Source organism: Perognathus longimembris, chromosome 23 (assembly GCF_023159225.1).
Source record: "Perognathus longimembris pacificus isolate PPM17 chromosome 23, ASM2315922v1, whole genome shotgun sequence".
Lineage (NCBI taxonomy): Eukaryota > Metazoa > Chordata > Mammalia > Rodentia > Heteromyidae > Perognathus > Perognathus longimembris.
Window position 1 is genome coordinate 31,108,289 of NC_063183.1, and position 14,978 is coordinate 31,123,266.

At 45.8% G+C, this 14,978-nt stretch overlaps 1 protein-coding gene across 1 annotated transcript; it reads left to right on the forward strand.

The window, feature by feature from the left end:
• Nucleotides 1-44: 44 nt before the first annotated feature.
• Nucleotides 45-2,230, forward strand: Lcmt2 (leucine carboxyl methyltransferase 2). The gene has a single exon (XM_048333133.1). The coding sequence runs from the start codon at nucleotides 72-74 to the stop codon at nucleotides 2,136-2,138; it is 2,067 nt and encodes a 688-aa protein (XP_048189090.1). The 5' UTR covers nucleotides 45-71; the 3' UTR covers nucleotides 2,139-2,230.
• Nucleotides 2,231-14,978: the final 12,748 nt, after the last annotated feature.

Below are 14,978 nucleotides of genomic sequence, written 5' to 3' on the forward strand. Positions count from 1 at the left end.
ACGGGTGAGTCTCCCGTGTGGTGGGGCCGTTCACGACCGCGGCCGCTGCCGCTCGGGCGTCTCTCCCGGCCATGGGTCCGCGCAGTCGCGAGCGTCGGACGGGAGCTGTGCAAAGCACCAATGACAGCAGCGCCCTGAGCAAGAGTTCCCTGGCCGCGCGCGGGTACGTGCAGGACGCCTTCGCCGGGCTGTTGGTTCCGGGCGCCGCGCGGCGCGCGCCGCTCATCCACCGCGGCTACTACGTGCGCGCGCGCGCCGTGCGCCACTGCGTGCGCGCCTTCCTGAGCCGCACGGGCGCGCTCCCCGCCGCGCCTCCCGCGCAGATCCTGTCCCTGGGCGCCGGCTCCGACTCGCTGTACTTCCGCCTCAAGTCGGAAGGCCTCCTGGCCCGGGCTTCCGTGTGGGAGGTGGATTTCCCGGACGTGGCGCGGCGCAAGGCCGAGAGGATTCGGGACACGCCGGCGCTGAGCGCGCTAGCCGGGCCTTTCCGGACCGGGGACCCGTCGTCCGCAGCGCTGTGCTTGGAGGGCGCCGACTACCGCCTCCTGGGCCTGGACCTGCGGCGGCTCCAGCGCTTGCAGGGGGCCCTGGCCGCCGCGGGCCTGGACCCCGCCGCGCCCACGCTGCTCCTGGCCGAGGCGGTGCTGACCTACCTGGAGCCGGATCGCGCCGCCGACCTCATCGCCTGGGCGGCCCAGCGGTTTCCCAACGCGCTTTTCGTGGTCTACGAGCAGATGGGGCCCCGAGACGCCTTCGGGCAGGTCATGCTGCAGCACTTCCGGCGGCTGCGGTCCCCGCTGCACGGCCTGGACCGCTTTCCCGACGCGGAGGCCCAGCGCCGCCGCTTCCTCCGAGCCGGCTGGACGGCCTGCGGTGCCATGGACATGAATGAGTTCTACCGCTGCTTCCTCTCGGCCCAAGAACGCCGGCGGGTGGAAGGGCTCGAGCCCTTTGACGAGTTCGAAGAGTGGCATCTGAAATGCTCCCACTATTTCATTCTGGCAGCTTCGAGGGGAGACACCCTGCCCCAGACTCTGGTGTTTCCACCCGCAGGGGCGTTGTTTCCACGAGTCGATCCTGCTGCACCGACCGGTGCCCTCCCTGCCGGTGTAGTCGCTGGTGACAGCCAGGGCTCACACCTTAAGCGATACGGCCATGCCTCTGTCCTCCTGAGCCCCCGCGTTATTCTCAGTGCGGGAGGATTTGGAGAGCAGGATGGTCGGCACTGCCGAGTGAGCCGGTTTCATTTGCTCTCCAGACACCGTGACTCTGAATGGAAAGACAGCCACGCGTGCAGTGGTGGGACGGAAGCCCAGTGGGATGGACGCCTTTATCACACCATGACAAAGCTTTCTGATACCCAAATTCTGGTCCTGGGAGGGAGACTGTCTCCAGTAAATCCAGCCTTAAGGGCTCTCCAGCTTCATGTATGTAAAAGTGAGGGCCATGACCCTGAGGACCTGAAAGTGACAGTCACAGAGGCCGGCTTGGAAGGAGATTCCGTTTTATCACGTTGGAGGCACTCAACCACAGAAGTGTCCTGTCAGAATCAGGAATATTTGTTTGTATATGGGGGTCGAAGTGTGGTGGAACCTGTTTTAAGTGACTGGCATTTCCTCCATGAAAGGACAATGAGTTGGGTCCAGGTCTCAGTGGAGGGGGAAGCACCTGAAGCTCGCCATTCCCACAGCGCCTGCAGTTGGCAAGGGGGAGCCCTTATTGCTGGAGGCCTTGGGGCTTCTGAGGAGCCTTTGAACTCTGTGCTCTTTCTGAAGCCAGTCTCTGCCGGGTTCCTGTGGGAATCAGTAGATATCCAGCCTCCCATTACTCCAAGGTATTCCCACACGGCTCATGTACTCAATGGAAAGCTTCTACTGGTTGGAGGAGTATGGATTCACTCTTCCTCAGTTCCTGGCGTGACTGTTATCGATCTGACTACAGGATTGAGCTCTGAGTATCAGATTGACACAACATGTGTGCCGTGGCCATTAATGTTACACAATCATACCAGCATCCTCCTTCCTGAAGAGCAACAGCTCCTACTCCTTGGAGGTGGTGGAAACTGCTTTTCCTTTGGCACTTACTTCAACCCCCATATAGTGACATTAGACCTTTCTTCCTTAAGTGCTAGGGGGTAAAGATGAGACCCACTAAAGTAGAAAGGTTTCTATAAATATGATTTCATCAGCATAGAAAATAAAAGCTCAGGCAAAAAAAAAAAAAGACATCAATCTGGCTATGAGTGTTTCTACTCCACCCATGTGTTTTTTGTTTTGTTTTGTTTTGTTTTTTGCAGTCCTGGGGTTTGGACTCAGCACTGTCCCTGGCTTCTTTTTGCTCAAGACTAGCACTCTGCCACTTGAGCCACAACGCCACTTCTGGCCATTTTTTGTATATGTGGTACTGGGGAATTGAACCCTGGGCTTCATGTATACGAGGCAAGCACTCTTCCCACTAGGCCAAATCCCCAGCCCTCCACCCATGTTTCTTTATTTTCATTTTGCTTATTAAGTTCCAAACACAGAAAAGGCTGTTAAAATATACACCAACAGTCAGAGAGATGGTACAGAAGTAAAGCCTAAGGAGCTGGGTCATGACTATAATCCTAGCTACTCAGGATTGCAGTTGGGAGCTAGCCAAGGCAGGAACATTTGTGAGACTCTTATCTCCAATTTAAAAAGTGGGAAGTAGACCTGTGGCTCAAGTGGTAGAGCACTAGCCTTGAGCAAAAGAACTTAAGGACAGTGCCCAGGGCTGGAGTTAAAGCCCCCAAATCAGCATAAAACACACACACAAAGGTTACTTTTACAGTCCTAGAAAGTCCTACAGTGTTTGTGTATCCAGGTTTTTTAACTTCCACCAATGTATAAATCTTTTTAATTCATAAGTAATAAAACCTTACAGAAGTGGAGACTAGCTTGGAAAAGTTTCGCCCCCCCTTTGTTTTTTCCCCCAATACTGGGCCTTGGACTCAGCGCCTGAGCACTGTCCCTGGCTTCTTTTTGCTCAAGGCTAGCACTCCGTCATTTGCGCTACAGCGCCACTTCTGGCCGTTTTCTATACATGTGGTGCTAGGGAATTGAACCCAGGGCTTCATGTATACAAGGCAAGCACTCTTGCCTCTAGGCCATATCCTCCAGCCCCACACTTTTTTTTTGCCAGTCCTGGGGCTTGAACTCAGGGCCTGGGCACTGTCTCTGAGCTTCTTGTTTATGTAGTACTGAGGAATCGAACCCAGGGCTTCATGCATCTAGACAAACGCTGCCACTAAGCTACATTCCCAGCCCCTCACACATACTTTTTAAGAATACAAGCCGGGCCATCCCACTCCTAGGCATCTATCCTGAACAACAGGTCCCAGGATATCAAAAAGACATCTGTACATCTATGTTTATCGCTGCACAATTCACAATAGCCAAAATATGGAAACAACCCAGATGCCCCTCCACAGATGAATGGATCCAAAAAATATGGTACCTATACACAATGGAATACTACATAGCGATTAGAAATGATAAAGTAGTGGTATTCACAGGGAAATGGTCAGAACTTGAACAAATAATGTTGAGCGAGACAAGCCTAGAACACAGAACAAAGGGGCATGATCTTGATATATGACTGTTAAGGTGGGGGTTGGGGGGACAGTAGAGACCAGATCTGCGAAACAAAAAACTTCTTGTCAAATGGTATTTCCACAGGTTTGGGTCAGCGACCTTACATTATGTATCTAAAACCAAACAACTACTAAACATAAAAGGTCTAAAATAGACCTATCAGTGGATCACAATAGCTCAACGGCTATGTACATATGATCATATAAGACAAGGATAAGCAAACTCTATTGTTGACGTTATATTTAAAGTTCTAGGTGAATTTCCTTTGGCATATGCCATGTTGTTACTGTATATGATTTTGGTACACTGGGTATTGCATATATGCCTACCTTATCTAGGGAAGGGAAAGAAAAACGAAGGTATAAGATATCACAAGATATGTACTCACTGCCCTATTATGTAACTACCCCTTTTGCACAACACCTTGTCAACAAAATTTAGTTAAAAAAAAAAAAGAATACAAGGTTGAATATAGATGAAGAAACATGGTGTTGACCTAATTCTTTTTGTATGATACCTGAAATGAACATAGGTTTTGTTTTTTTTTGTTTTTTTTTTTTGCCAGTTCTGGGCCTTGGACTCAGGGCCTGAGCACTGTCCCTGGCTTCTTTTTGCTCAAGGCTAGCACTCTGCCACTTGAGCCACAGCGCCACTTCTGGCCATTTTCTATATATGTGGTGCTGAGGAATCGAACCCAGGGCTTCATGTATATGAGGCAAGCACTCTTGCCACTAGGCCATATTCCCAGCCCCTGAAATGAACATAGTTTTGACAGTGTTCCTTTCCTTTAACTATCTTTATTAACTTGGCATATGCATGTACAAAGTGGATAATATAAAAACTGAATGGCGAGGTTGGGGATTTATTTAGCTCAGTGGAAGAGCACTTGCCTGGTAAGTGCAAGGCCCTGAGTCCTGTCCTCAGCTCTGGGAAGGAATAATATATATATATATATATATATATGAATAGAAAAGACACTGAAGTATTTGGAGAGGACAATGTTAGCTTTGTTACATGAAGACCTCCAGGAGCAGGTAAGATGCATCAAGAATTCTAGGCTAACTTCAAATTTCCTGAGACTTTATAAGAACCCTGGAGAAGTCATTGGTTGTGGCTATGAGTAAATCCTGAGAAACAAAGGGCTTTCTACATCAATCTAGGCATCTGGCAAGGCCATCATTGGACCAGCAGCTACATTGTTGTCAGGAATGTGATCAATGTAGGGATTGTCTGATCTGTATTTCTTGTTTAAAAAGTTCACCAGAACCCATGTCCAACGTTCGTGAGAAAAACCAAAGCAGAACATGATGATGAAGTTACTGTTCTCAGCAATGTCGTAGACACTACCAAAATTCTAACCTAGATCTGACTCCAAAACCCAGGTTACACCTCCCATTATGCTACTGCTTAGGAGTGTGCCATTAGCTATTATAATTTCATTACTTTGTGGGAAACAAGTGAGGCGAGATAAGCAAGACTCAGCAAGACAATGTAGATGTGTGATGTGTGTCATCAGGCCTAAATGAAGGCAGTGCGCCTTTTCTTTTTAGCACTTCCCAGTATGGCACATCATGAGTAATTGGGCTTGTTCTTCCAGAGAAATTACTAACATTTTCTGTCAGTGATTATCAGATTAAGCATGCTTTCCATCTCTAACCCTATTTTTGCAACATGCTCAGCTAAGGAATTACTACTCAAGCTCCGCTGAGAACACTTAGTTTTGTCAGCAACATTTGCCCTGTGACTTTGGAACAGCGCTCAAAGTTGCATTACTAGCAAGCTACAGCAGTTGGAGATGTGTTCCAGATTGAGAACTGAAGTTAGATAATACTTGCTTCTCCATTTCACCAATGAGCATTTTTTGTTCTAAAAGTCTAGTGTCAGCCTCTGGGATGATTACGAGAATTAATTTTAATGATTCTCCTACTTTTAGTGATTGTTCTTCCTAGAAAAAAATCGAGTTAAAAAAGGAAAATAACTTATTAAATCTCTGTTCTGGGTCAGGGCCCGAAAAACACTGAAACAATTTAGTAAGGATAAGAAAACGAGGTTAAGGCAGCACTTGGGAGACTGAGGCAGGAAGAGCTTGAGTTTGAGGCTAGCTTGAACAACACAGAAAGACCTTGACTCAGAAAACAACAAATAGAGCTAGCTCGGTCATTTCTCTGCATGCCATCTGAACTTCACAACTTAACATCTGTCTTTTTGCAGTTTTAACCCTTACTGTCTGAAGAAGCATGTATCAGTTATGCTCCAGTGCTCAGTTGCTTCCTTGGAGTTCTTTGAACCCAGACCTAGAAGCCCTTGTTTATTTCATAACCATTCTGTGATTCCCAACTTCAGCTTCAAGCAACATGCCTGCTCTGGACTCATGTCATGTGGCAACCCTTTGAGGTGAATCAGAAAAGAGTTAGTGGGCTGGGAATGTGGCCTAGTGGTAGAGAGCTTGCCTAGCATGCATGAAGCCCTGGGTTCGATTCCTCAGTACCACATAAACAGAAAAGGCCAGAGGTGGCTCTGTGGCTCAAGGGGTAGAGTGCTAGCCTTGAGCAAAAAGAAGCCCAGGGACAGTGCTCAGGCCCTGAGTTTGAGCCTCAAGGTGGAAGGATGGGAGGGAGGGAGGGAGGGAGGGAGGGAGGGAGGGAGGGAGGGAGGGAGGGAGGGAGGGAGGGAGGAAGGGAGGGAGGGAGGGAGGGAAAAGAGCTAGTTACTTAAGTAGGTTCTTAATCATAGGGGCAATCCAATAATATCTAGTTTGACATTAAGACTATACTAAACCTTCTGATGAAATAATGAAGGGGACCTAAAATGCCATGAGGCTAGCAGGTTAGGTCATGAATCCTGGGTAGTCATATTTGAATTCGATGTTTAGAAAGAGAAAGGGAGAAAGGGAGAAGGCTCACGCCTGTAATCCTAGCTGCTCAGGTGGCTGAGATCTGAGGATCGAAGTTTGAAACCAGCCTGGGTACGGAAGTCTCCATGAGACTCTTATCTCCAATTAACCACCAGAATATTGGAAGTGGTGCTGTGGCTCAAAGTAACAGAATGCAGCTTTGAGTGGAAAAGCTTAGGGACAGCACTCAAGCCCTGAGTTCAAGACCCACAACCGACTAAGAAAAGAGAGGGGGGCTGGATATGTAGAGCAGGAAATATGAAACTTATGGTCAGCTTTAGAGTAGGCTGGGATTTCCTTCCATGTCAATAATCATGTAGGAAAAAGAGAGTTCTGATATTCCACAGTTTAGTTTCAGTACTGTTCACTTATCTGTCCTGGGCATTAATGTAACACATTTGTTTGGGGAAGGACAATTCCTTGACTGAGGGAAAGAATTGTATCTGTTCTCTTTTCCTAACAGAGCTGATGCTCAACAAATACTTGTTGGATGAATGTCCACTTTTTTTAAAATTCAAATAAACTGTATTTGAATATTAGTAAAATGCCTACCCATTTTTCCTGCTATTGCTTGTGAGGAGAATTTATGTGTGTGAGAGAACATTCAAGTTTTAAAGATTTGCAGTTCAAGGGGCTGGGGATATGGCCTAGTGGCAAGAGCGCTTGCCTCGTATACGTGAAGCCCTGGGTTCAATTCCCCAGCACCACATATATAGAAAACGGCCACAAGTGGCGCTGTGGCTCAAGTGGCAGAGTGCTAGCCTTAAGCAAAAAGAAGCCAGGGACAGTGCTCAGGCCCTGAGTTCAAGGCCCAGGACTGGCAACAACAACAACAACAAAAAATTTGCAGTTCAAGATTTCTTAAAAATCAACCCTCTTGACGCGGATGAAGGTCCTGGTGTCACTCCTAGCAGCTGCAGTTGTCAGCGGATTCTCACCCTCCTTTGCTCAACAGTAGTCCATGGTTGATCCACATCCTTTAGAGATGAAAGGAATTGACTTAGGCAAGAAAAAGTTAATGGGAAGAGGCAGGAGCACAGGATTAAATGTCTCTGTGGGTCCACACACAGGAGCTTCCTGTGGTGCCGTGATGCTTCACTGGGCATGACGTGGTGTGTAACTCTCAAAGTGAGTTTAACAGAGGGGGAGGAAAGACCTTGCCCTCATTTCTATGTGAAAAGTCATTTGCCACCTAATTGGCAGATTAAAGCTAGTAAATAAATGAGAATGTAATAAGCACGCTTTTAAAGCTATTGAGCAACGTTCGGGTTCTTTCATTTCTTGGCTTTTGCTTATATTCTGGGGCTTTTCCCTTAGAGCCTCAAGCCCTGATTTATATTTATACTTATCCAGGAAACGTTGACATCCTAGCAAAAAGGCAGGGAACAAGAGACATATCTTAAGAGCAGAGAACTAGCCTGGATAGCGTGTTTAAATTTTGAAATGGTGAAAATTACATAGTTATCTCATCAGATAGGAGAGGCCCAGAACCTGTGCCATCAATCACCACACCATACCTGGACAGGAACTAGGCAAGGTAAAACACTCGGGAGCCTGACAAGTTGCCCACAGGCGTGTGGATTGCAAGTCATATGTATTAAGAAACTTACGGGGCTGGGGATATAGCCTAGTGGCAAGAGTGCCTGCCTCGGATACACGAGGACCTAGGTTCGATTCCCCAGCACCACGTATACAGAAAATGGCCAGAAGCGGCGCTGTGGCTCAAGTGGTGGAGTGCTAGCCTTGAGCGGGAAGAAGCCAGGGACAGTGCTCAGGCCCGGAGTCCAAGGCCCAGGACTGGCCAAAAAAAAAAAAAAAAAAAAGAAAGAAACTTACGGATTCTGACCTGGAGATTTCCATGATGCTTAAGAAATCCTAGTCTGTAAGCGTCCTACAGGATGAGCTGAGGTTAGTCTAAAAGCAGGATAAAATTAAACAGCAGTATGTATAACCTGGACGAAATGTAACATCTAAAAGTAGTGCAGTCACAATAAAAATAGAGGAAGGAACATCTCCTCAACTAATTGTAACAACAAAATAGTAGCAGAATGTATCAAGCACTTATATACCAGCTTTGTGCTAAGTCTCCTATAGCTTGGTTATCTCAGCAAATGTTATTTTCAGTCTATTTCCCGGTTGTATTGTACAGATAAGGAAACGAAACAACTGGAAGGCTGACAAAATACACAAGGTCACATGGCTTTACATGGTAGAGCATCAAACCCAGGATGTCTGAGGGTGGAGTCCAAGATCATAACCACTCTGCTTGGCCATGGTACACCAAGAAGTCAAGCTGTCTCTTGACCACAGGAGGAAAGAAGATGGAAGAATCAGAGATCATATCAAAATCCCTAGCTTTTGGTATTTGAAAGAAATGGATAGCTCAAAAGGAGATTGAGTTTAAGAGAAAATGCACTCAGAAAATGAATTCAGTTAGCTGATTATGGTGGCACATGGCTGTAATTCCAACACTTTGGAGACTAAGACAGAAAAATTGATAGTTACAGGCCATCTTGGACTACAGGAAAAAACCCTATCTCAAAAAAAAAAAACCAAACAGACAAAAATATGAATTTAAGATGTATTAAGTATATCTACAGGGTGTATACAAATCAATTTCCCAAGGCCAGGATTGGATTTGTTTAGGACATATGTGATCTTTTTAGACCCAGATTTATGAAGTAAAGATTTCTCCAGAGGACAAAGCCAATTTGAAAATTCAAAATATGCATTATTTTTTGTTAATTTGAATCCTCTCCATTGCATGTCTACTATGCTTTGTTTCTTTTTCTTTCTTTCTTTCTTGGTCGGTCGTGGGGCTTGAACTCAGAGCCTGGCAATTGTCCCTGAACTTTTATATTTAAGTTTAGTGCTCTACCACTTTGAGCCACAGCACTACTTCTGGTTTTCTGGTGGTTAAGTGAAGATAAGAGTCTCACAGACTTTTTTACTTGGGCTGGCTTTGAACCACTATCCTCAGATCTCGGCCTCCTCAGTAGTGAGGATTACAGACGTGAGCCATCAGTGCCCCGTGTCTACTATGATACATCAGAGCCATTTTACATCAAGTGAAAAATGAATTTAGATATCTAAAATATAACATAAGTCAACATCATTGTTTTATATTTAGCAGAGCAGAAATTTAGAATCTAGGACTAGAATCCTTTGTAGAGCTCAGCTATTTCTAGATGTCGGTCTCAGGCTTGTGGCTACTTTACCCTTCCTTACTTTTCATATCAAAGAAGGTGTCAACAGCCCATAATACTCCTCCTTTATCAACAAATCACTTGAGTCATTTGTTGGGGACAGAACAGAAGGTAAACTTCCCACAGATACAATGGGACAACAGGTAATGAAATACATCACTAATGGTGGACCAATGTAGTTCTAACCAGGGACACATTCAGCGAAAATAAGGGAAAACAATGAGAAGGGAAGGTACGATTCTTTGGGGTTTTTTTTTGTTGTTTTTTTGGCCAGTCCTGGGGCTTGGACTCAGGGCCTGAGCACTGTCCCTGGCTTCTTTTTGCTCAAGGCTAGCACTCTGCCACTTGAGCCACAGCGCCACTTCTGGCCATTTTCTGTATATGTGATGCTGGGGAATTGAACCCAGGGCCTCATGTATACGAGGCAAGCACTCTTGCCACTAGGCCATATCCCCAGCTCCACGATTCTTAAATAATCACAATCAAATTTATTTATGCCAGTATTTGGGCTTGATCTCAGGGCCTCGTACTGTTTCTTAGATTTTTCTTTCAAGGTTGACACTCTGCCACTTGAGGCACAGATCTACTTCTGTCTCCTTGATGGTTAATTGGAGGTGAGAATCTCATGGACTTTTCTGCTTGGCTGTGATTCTCAGGTCTCTGCTTCCTGAGTAGCTCGTATTATAGGCATGAGCCACCTGCACTTGGCTTATCACTTCTTTGTTTGTTTGTTTTTGTTTTTGCTAGTCCAGGGGCTTAAACTCAGGGGCTGAGTACTATCCTGAGTTCCTTTTGCACAAGGAGCACTCTACCACTTGAGCCACAGAGCCACTTCTGGCTTTTTCTGTTTATATGGTACTGAGGAATGGAACCCAGGGCTTCATGCATGCTAGGCGTATTCTACCACTAAGCCACATTCCCAGCCGTTGCTTCTATTTTTAAACAGTTGACTCTAGCAGCCGACCAATTGAGAATAGATAAGTACTAGCAATGCAACAGATAAAGGCCTAATATCCATCACATACAGGGAGCTCAAGAAACTAACCCTGTCCAGACCTAATAAACCAATCACTAAATAGGCAAGGGAACTAAATAGACACTACTCAGAAGAAGAAGTAAAAATGGCAAAGAAAGACATGAGGCAATGCTCACTCACCATCCTTGGCCATAAGGAAAATGCAAATAAAGACAACACTGAGATACCACCTTACCCCAGTCAGAATGGCCTATATTCTGAATTCAGACAACAACAAAGGCTTGCAGGGATGTGGAGAAAGAGGAGCCCTACTGCACCGCTGGTGGGAATGTAAACTAGTACAACCACTCTGGAAAGCAGTCTGGAGGTTACTCAAAAAACTAAACATAGACCTTCCCTATGACCCAGCCATCCCAGTCCTAGTCATGTGCCTTGAGCAACAGGATCCAGGATAGGACAAGGACACCTGCACCTCCGTGTTCATCACGGCCCTGTTCACAATAGCCAAGATATGGATACAACCCAGATGCCCCACTACAGATGAATGGATTCAAAAAAATATGGTACCTACATACAATGGAATTTTACACCGCCATTAGAAAGGATAAAATAATGGCATTCGCTGGAAAAGTGGATGGAACTAGAACAAATCATGCTGAGTGAGACAAGCCAAGAACAGAGAGACAAACGGCATATTGTGTAACACGTGGGTGTTAGATTTAAAACGCAACGAGATATGACAAAGTAAACAGGACTCAAGATACCAAAAACACAGTGGAAACAAAAGAGAACAGCCGTGGAAGGAAAGCACCAAATAGCAAGACCCAAGCACCTCTTAGAATCCCCAAAATAAGGAAAGAAAGGCCCTCATCTGACAATGTCCTATTGTTCTTAGAGGACTCTGTATTCCCTGCCTCATATGTGGGGTGTACACAAGCACACCCGAGTGAAGCTGGGAGGAGGGCACAGGATGCGTGGAAAGCAGGTGAAAAAAATAATCCAGCAGAGGGGCCCATCAGCTAGCTCTATTGGACATAGATGAAGGCGAACTAAGCAACTCATGGGCGGGGATGGGAGGGAGGGAATGAGAGAGAACGAGGGAACAGGTGTTACTAAACAAAAGCAAAGAAATGCTCACATCACCGGAATTAGAAGAAATGGTTTTATCGTTAAAGTTCGTAGAATTTGTAAGCTGTGTAGAGTAGAATGATGATTTTCATCACTGTGAAGTTTAAAATGTGTACTGTGAAATATATGTAGTAACTTAAGGTCAATTAAAAAAAAAGAGTTGAGGGGCTAGGAATATGGTCTAGTGGCAAGAGTGCTTGCCTCCTATACATGAAGCCCTGGGTTCGATTCCTCAGCACCACATATATAAAAAATGGCCAGAAGTGGCACTGTGGCTCAAGTGGCAGAGTGCTAGCCTTGAGCAAAAGGAAGCCAGGGACAGTGCTCAGGCTCTGAGTCTAAGCCCCAGGACTGGCAAAAAATAGAATAAAAAATAAAGAGTTGAGGGCTGGGAATATGGCCTAGTGGCAAAGAGTGCTTGCCTGGTTTACATGAAGCCCTGGGTTCGATTCCCCAGCACCACATATTTAGAAAATGGCCAGAAGTGGCGCTGTGGCTCAAGTGGCAGAGTGCTAGCCTTGAGCAAAAAGAAGCCAGGGACAGTGCTCAGAATTAGGCTAAGTATTTTTGTGTATTACATCCTATAATTCACACAACCTTGAAAAGAGGTACGATTATCAAGTCCCCTTTAAAGATGAGCAAACAGGCTTAGAGAAGGGATGTTACTTGTTCAAGGACATAGGCCAATGTAGAGACAGGATTTGAACTCAGGATTGAGACTGGTCATAATCCAGTGTTAAGGTAGCACTGAGGTGTGGACTGAGCTCAAACACATTACACGAATCTTCCTTGAAAGAAGAACTACCGCCACATTTTATAGACTAGAAGATTCAAGCTGGCACTTGAAAGAAATACCTCTGAAACATTGCTGGTCAGACTGGCCACACAGGCAACATCGCCCTGGCCCCTGAAATGCCAAAGCTCCTGTCTCCGCCTTGTCAATCCGGCAACCTGAAACCTATTTCTGTTGACTTTGAGAACCAAACCTTACACAATCCTTTATTGCTTCTGCTCCTTTTACAGGCCCATGATTTTATGCCACGCTGAAATCAAATAATTAAGGCATTGGTTTCTGTCACAGCACAGTTCTTAAGAAGAACCATTGTCCTTTCGTCTATAACAGCCACTGAAACATGAAACTTTGGTAGAAGTTTATGGTATTTCCTTGGGCTGGTTGTAGTGCAGGCAATAGCTCCGAGTACCCAGCCTGTGCCTAACTTAGAAATCTAACTGGGCCAGGGACGGTGGTTTACCAGCACCCAGAAGGTAAAGGCAGAAGGATCCTGAGTTTGAGGCCAGCTTGAGCTACATAGTAAGACCATGTCTCAAACAAACAAACAAGAAAAACCTAATTGGGATGACAAAGTTTGGGGACTAGCAAGGAGAAATGAGTCCACTTAGAAATTATTCTCCCTACCAAGTGACTTAGAAACCAAACCCTTGAAGATCCTGCCTCACATCTCTTAACTTCATTCGCTATGGACTGAAATTTCAGAATGTAGACTAACTTCCAGATCCTGGAATAACTCCCCACACAGAAGAAATAATGTCTGTCCCATAATTAACACCTCCCTTCCCGGCCCCTGCTTTGAGAAACAATTTTTTTTTCTTTTTTGGTGCCAGTACTGGGACTTGAATTCAGGGACTTGTGTTCTCATTTGGCTTTTATTTGCCAGTCCTGGGGCTTGAACTCTGGACCTGGGCACTGTCCCTGAGCTACCACTTGAGCCACAGCACTTCCAACCTTTTCTGATTAGTTTATTGAAGTCTCGCGGACTTCCTTTGCTGCCCCAGCTGGCTTCAAACTGCAATCCTCAGATCCAGTAGCTAGGATTACAGGCGTGAGCCGCCATCTCACTGAGCTCTTTTGCTCCAACATACATTCTACCACTTGAGCCACACCTCCACTTTGAGAGAAGCCCCTCCTTTATCTCTTCTCAGTCAAGACCATTGGAAATGATTACTTCCAGCGGGGGACAGAGTGAATCTCTGGTGTGAAATGGACTGAAAATAGCTGTTCTTTTGAACCTTGGAAACTTGCTGAATGATGCAACATAACACCTGGCTAAGGTGTTGCTGAAATGACAGGACATTCACACACACACACATACACACACACACACACACCTTATCTCACCTGTAAACACTGGCCAGATGTTCCTTTGCAGGATGCTTTGTTTACAAGGAAGGAAACGGGGCTTCCCATTCCTTGCCCTCTGATGAAAATCCTGACTTTTCTGCTTTTGTGGGTGCTTCATGAAACAGACGGATTTGTAATTGTTGGTGGGATCATAAATGAAGGGTCATGGGGGATGATGGAGGCTTCAGAGTAGACCATGATGTTCATTAACAGTAGGGGATCTTTCCTGACCCCAAAGCAGCAGGTCTCAAAAGAGAAAGCCATTTCTCACCCAGGCCTGCTAGTGAAAGTGTTGAAAGGATTGGCTTAACCATGTAGCCACCCTTCAGTGCTGACCTGGCCCCTTGCCTGAGTGCAGGTTTTCACCAGGCAAGGTAAGGGAGCAGCCACACCTTGTCTTAATGATTTTTGCCCAAAGTCTGTCCCAACTAACAAGAACCCAAGCCAGAATAATCATTAACAAGTTTAAAAAACTGATGCAGAGTCATCTTAGCCTGATTTCTTGTCAGGTTCTAAACAAACTTTCCATCACCTAGCCCAATTGCTTTTCTACTGGCTTAAAAGTTGTGCGGGGAGTTGCTCCGGTTTGTTCCATGTGTGAGCTGAACCTTCCCCCAAACAACAGGCAGGGAATAGTCTGAGCGTTTGTGACAGACCAAGTCTTAGGGCTTGTGACAAGGACTCAGGAGCCATGGAACCCAAGTGAATCGGGGAAGGATGTTTTCTCTTTGTCTGTCCAGAGATCACCGGGGACTTTGGGCCTTCGTCACAATCTAGCCATAGAAAGTGTGTGTGGAATGGAATTGTTGAGTTAGAGAATATCCAGCAACCAGAGAGACGATCAGAGAGCCCCATTTCTTGTGAACAAGTAATTCCTACTCAGTTGAAAAGGGGTGGAAAAGGCAGGATTTGTTGGCAGTCACACAGGGTATAGAAGAAAACACACTTTATAGGGGAGGGGAAAAATGGGAGCAAAACAAGAGAAGAAGTAACATTGTTCAAAAAGAAGTGTACTCATTAT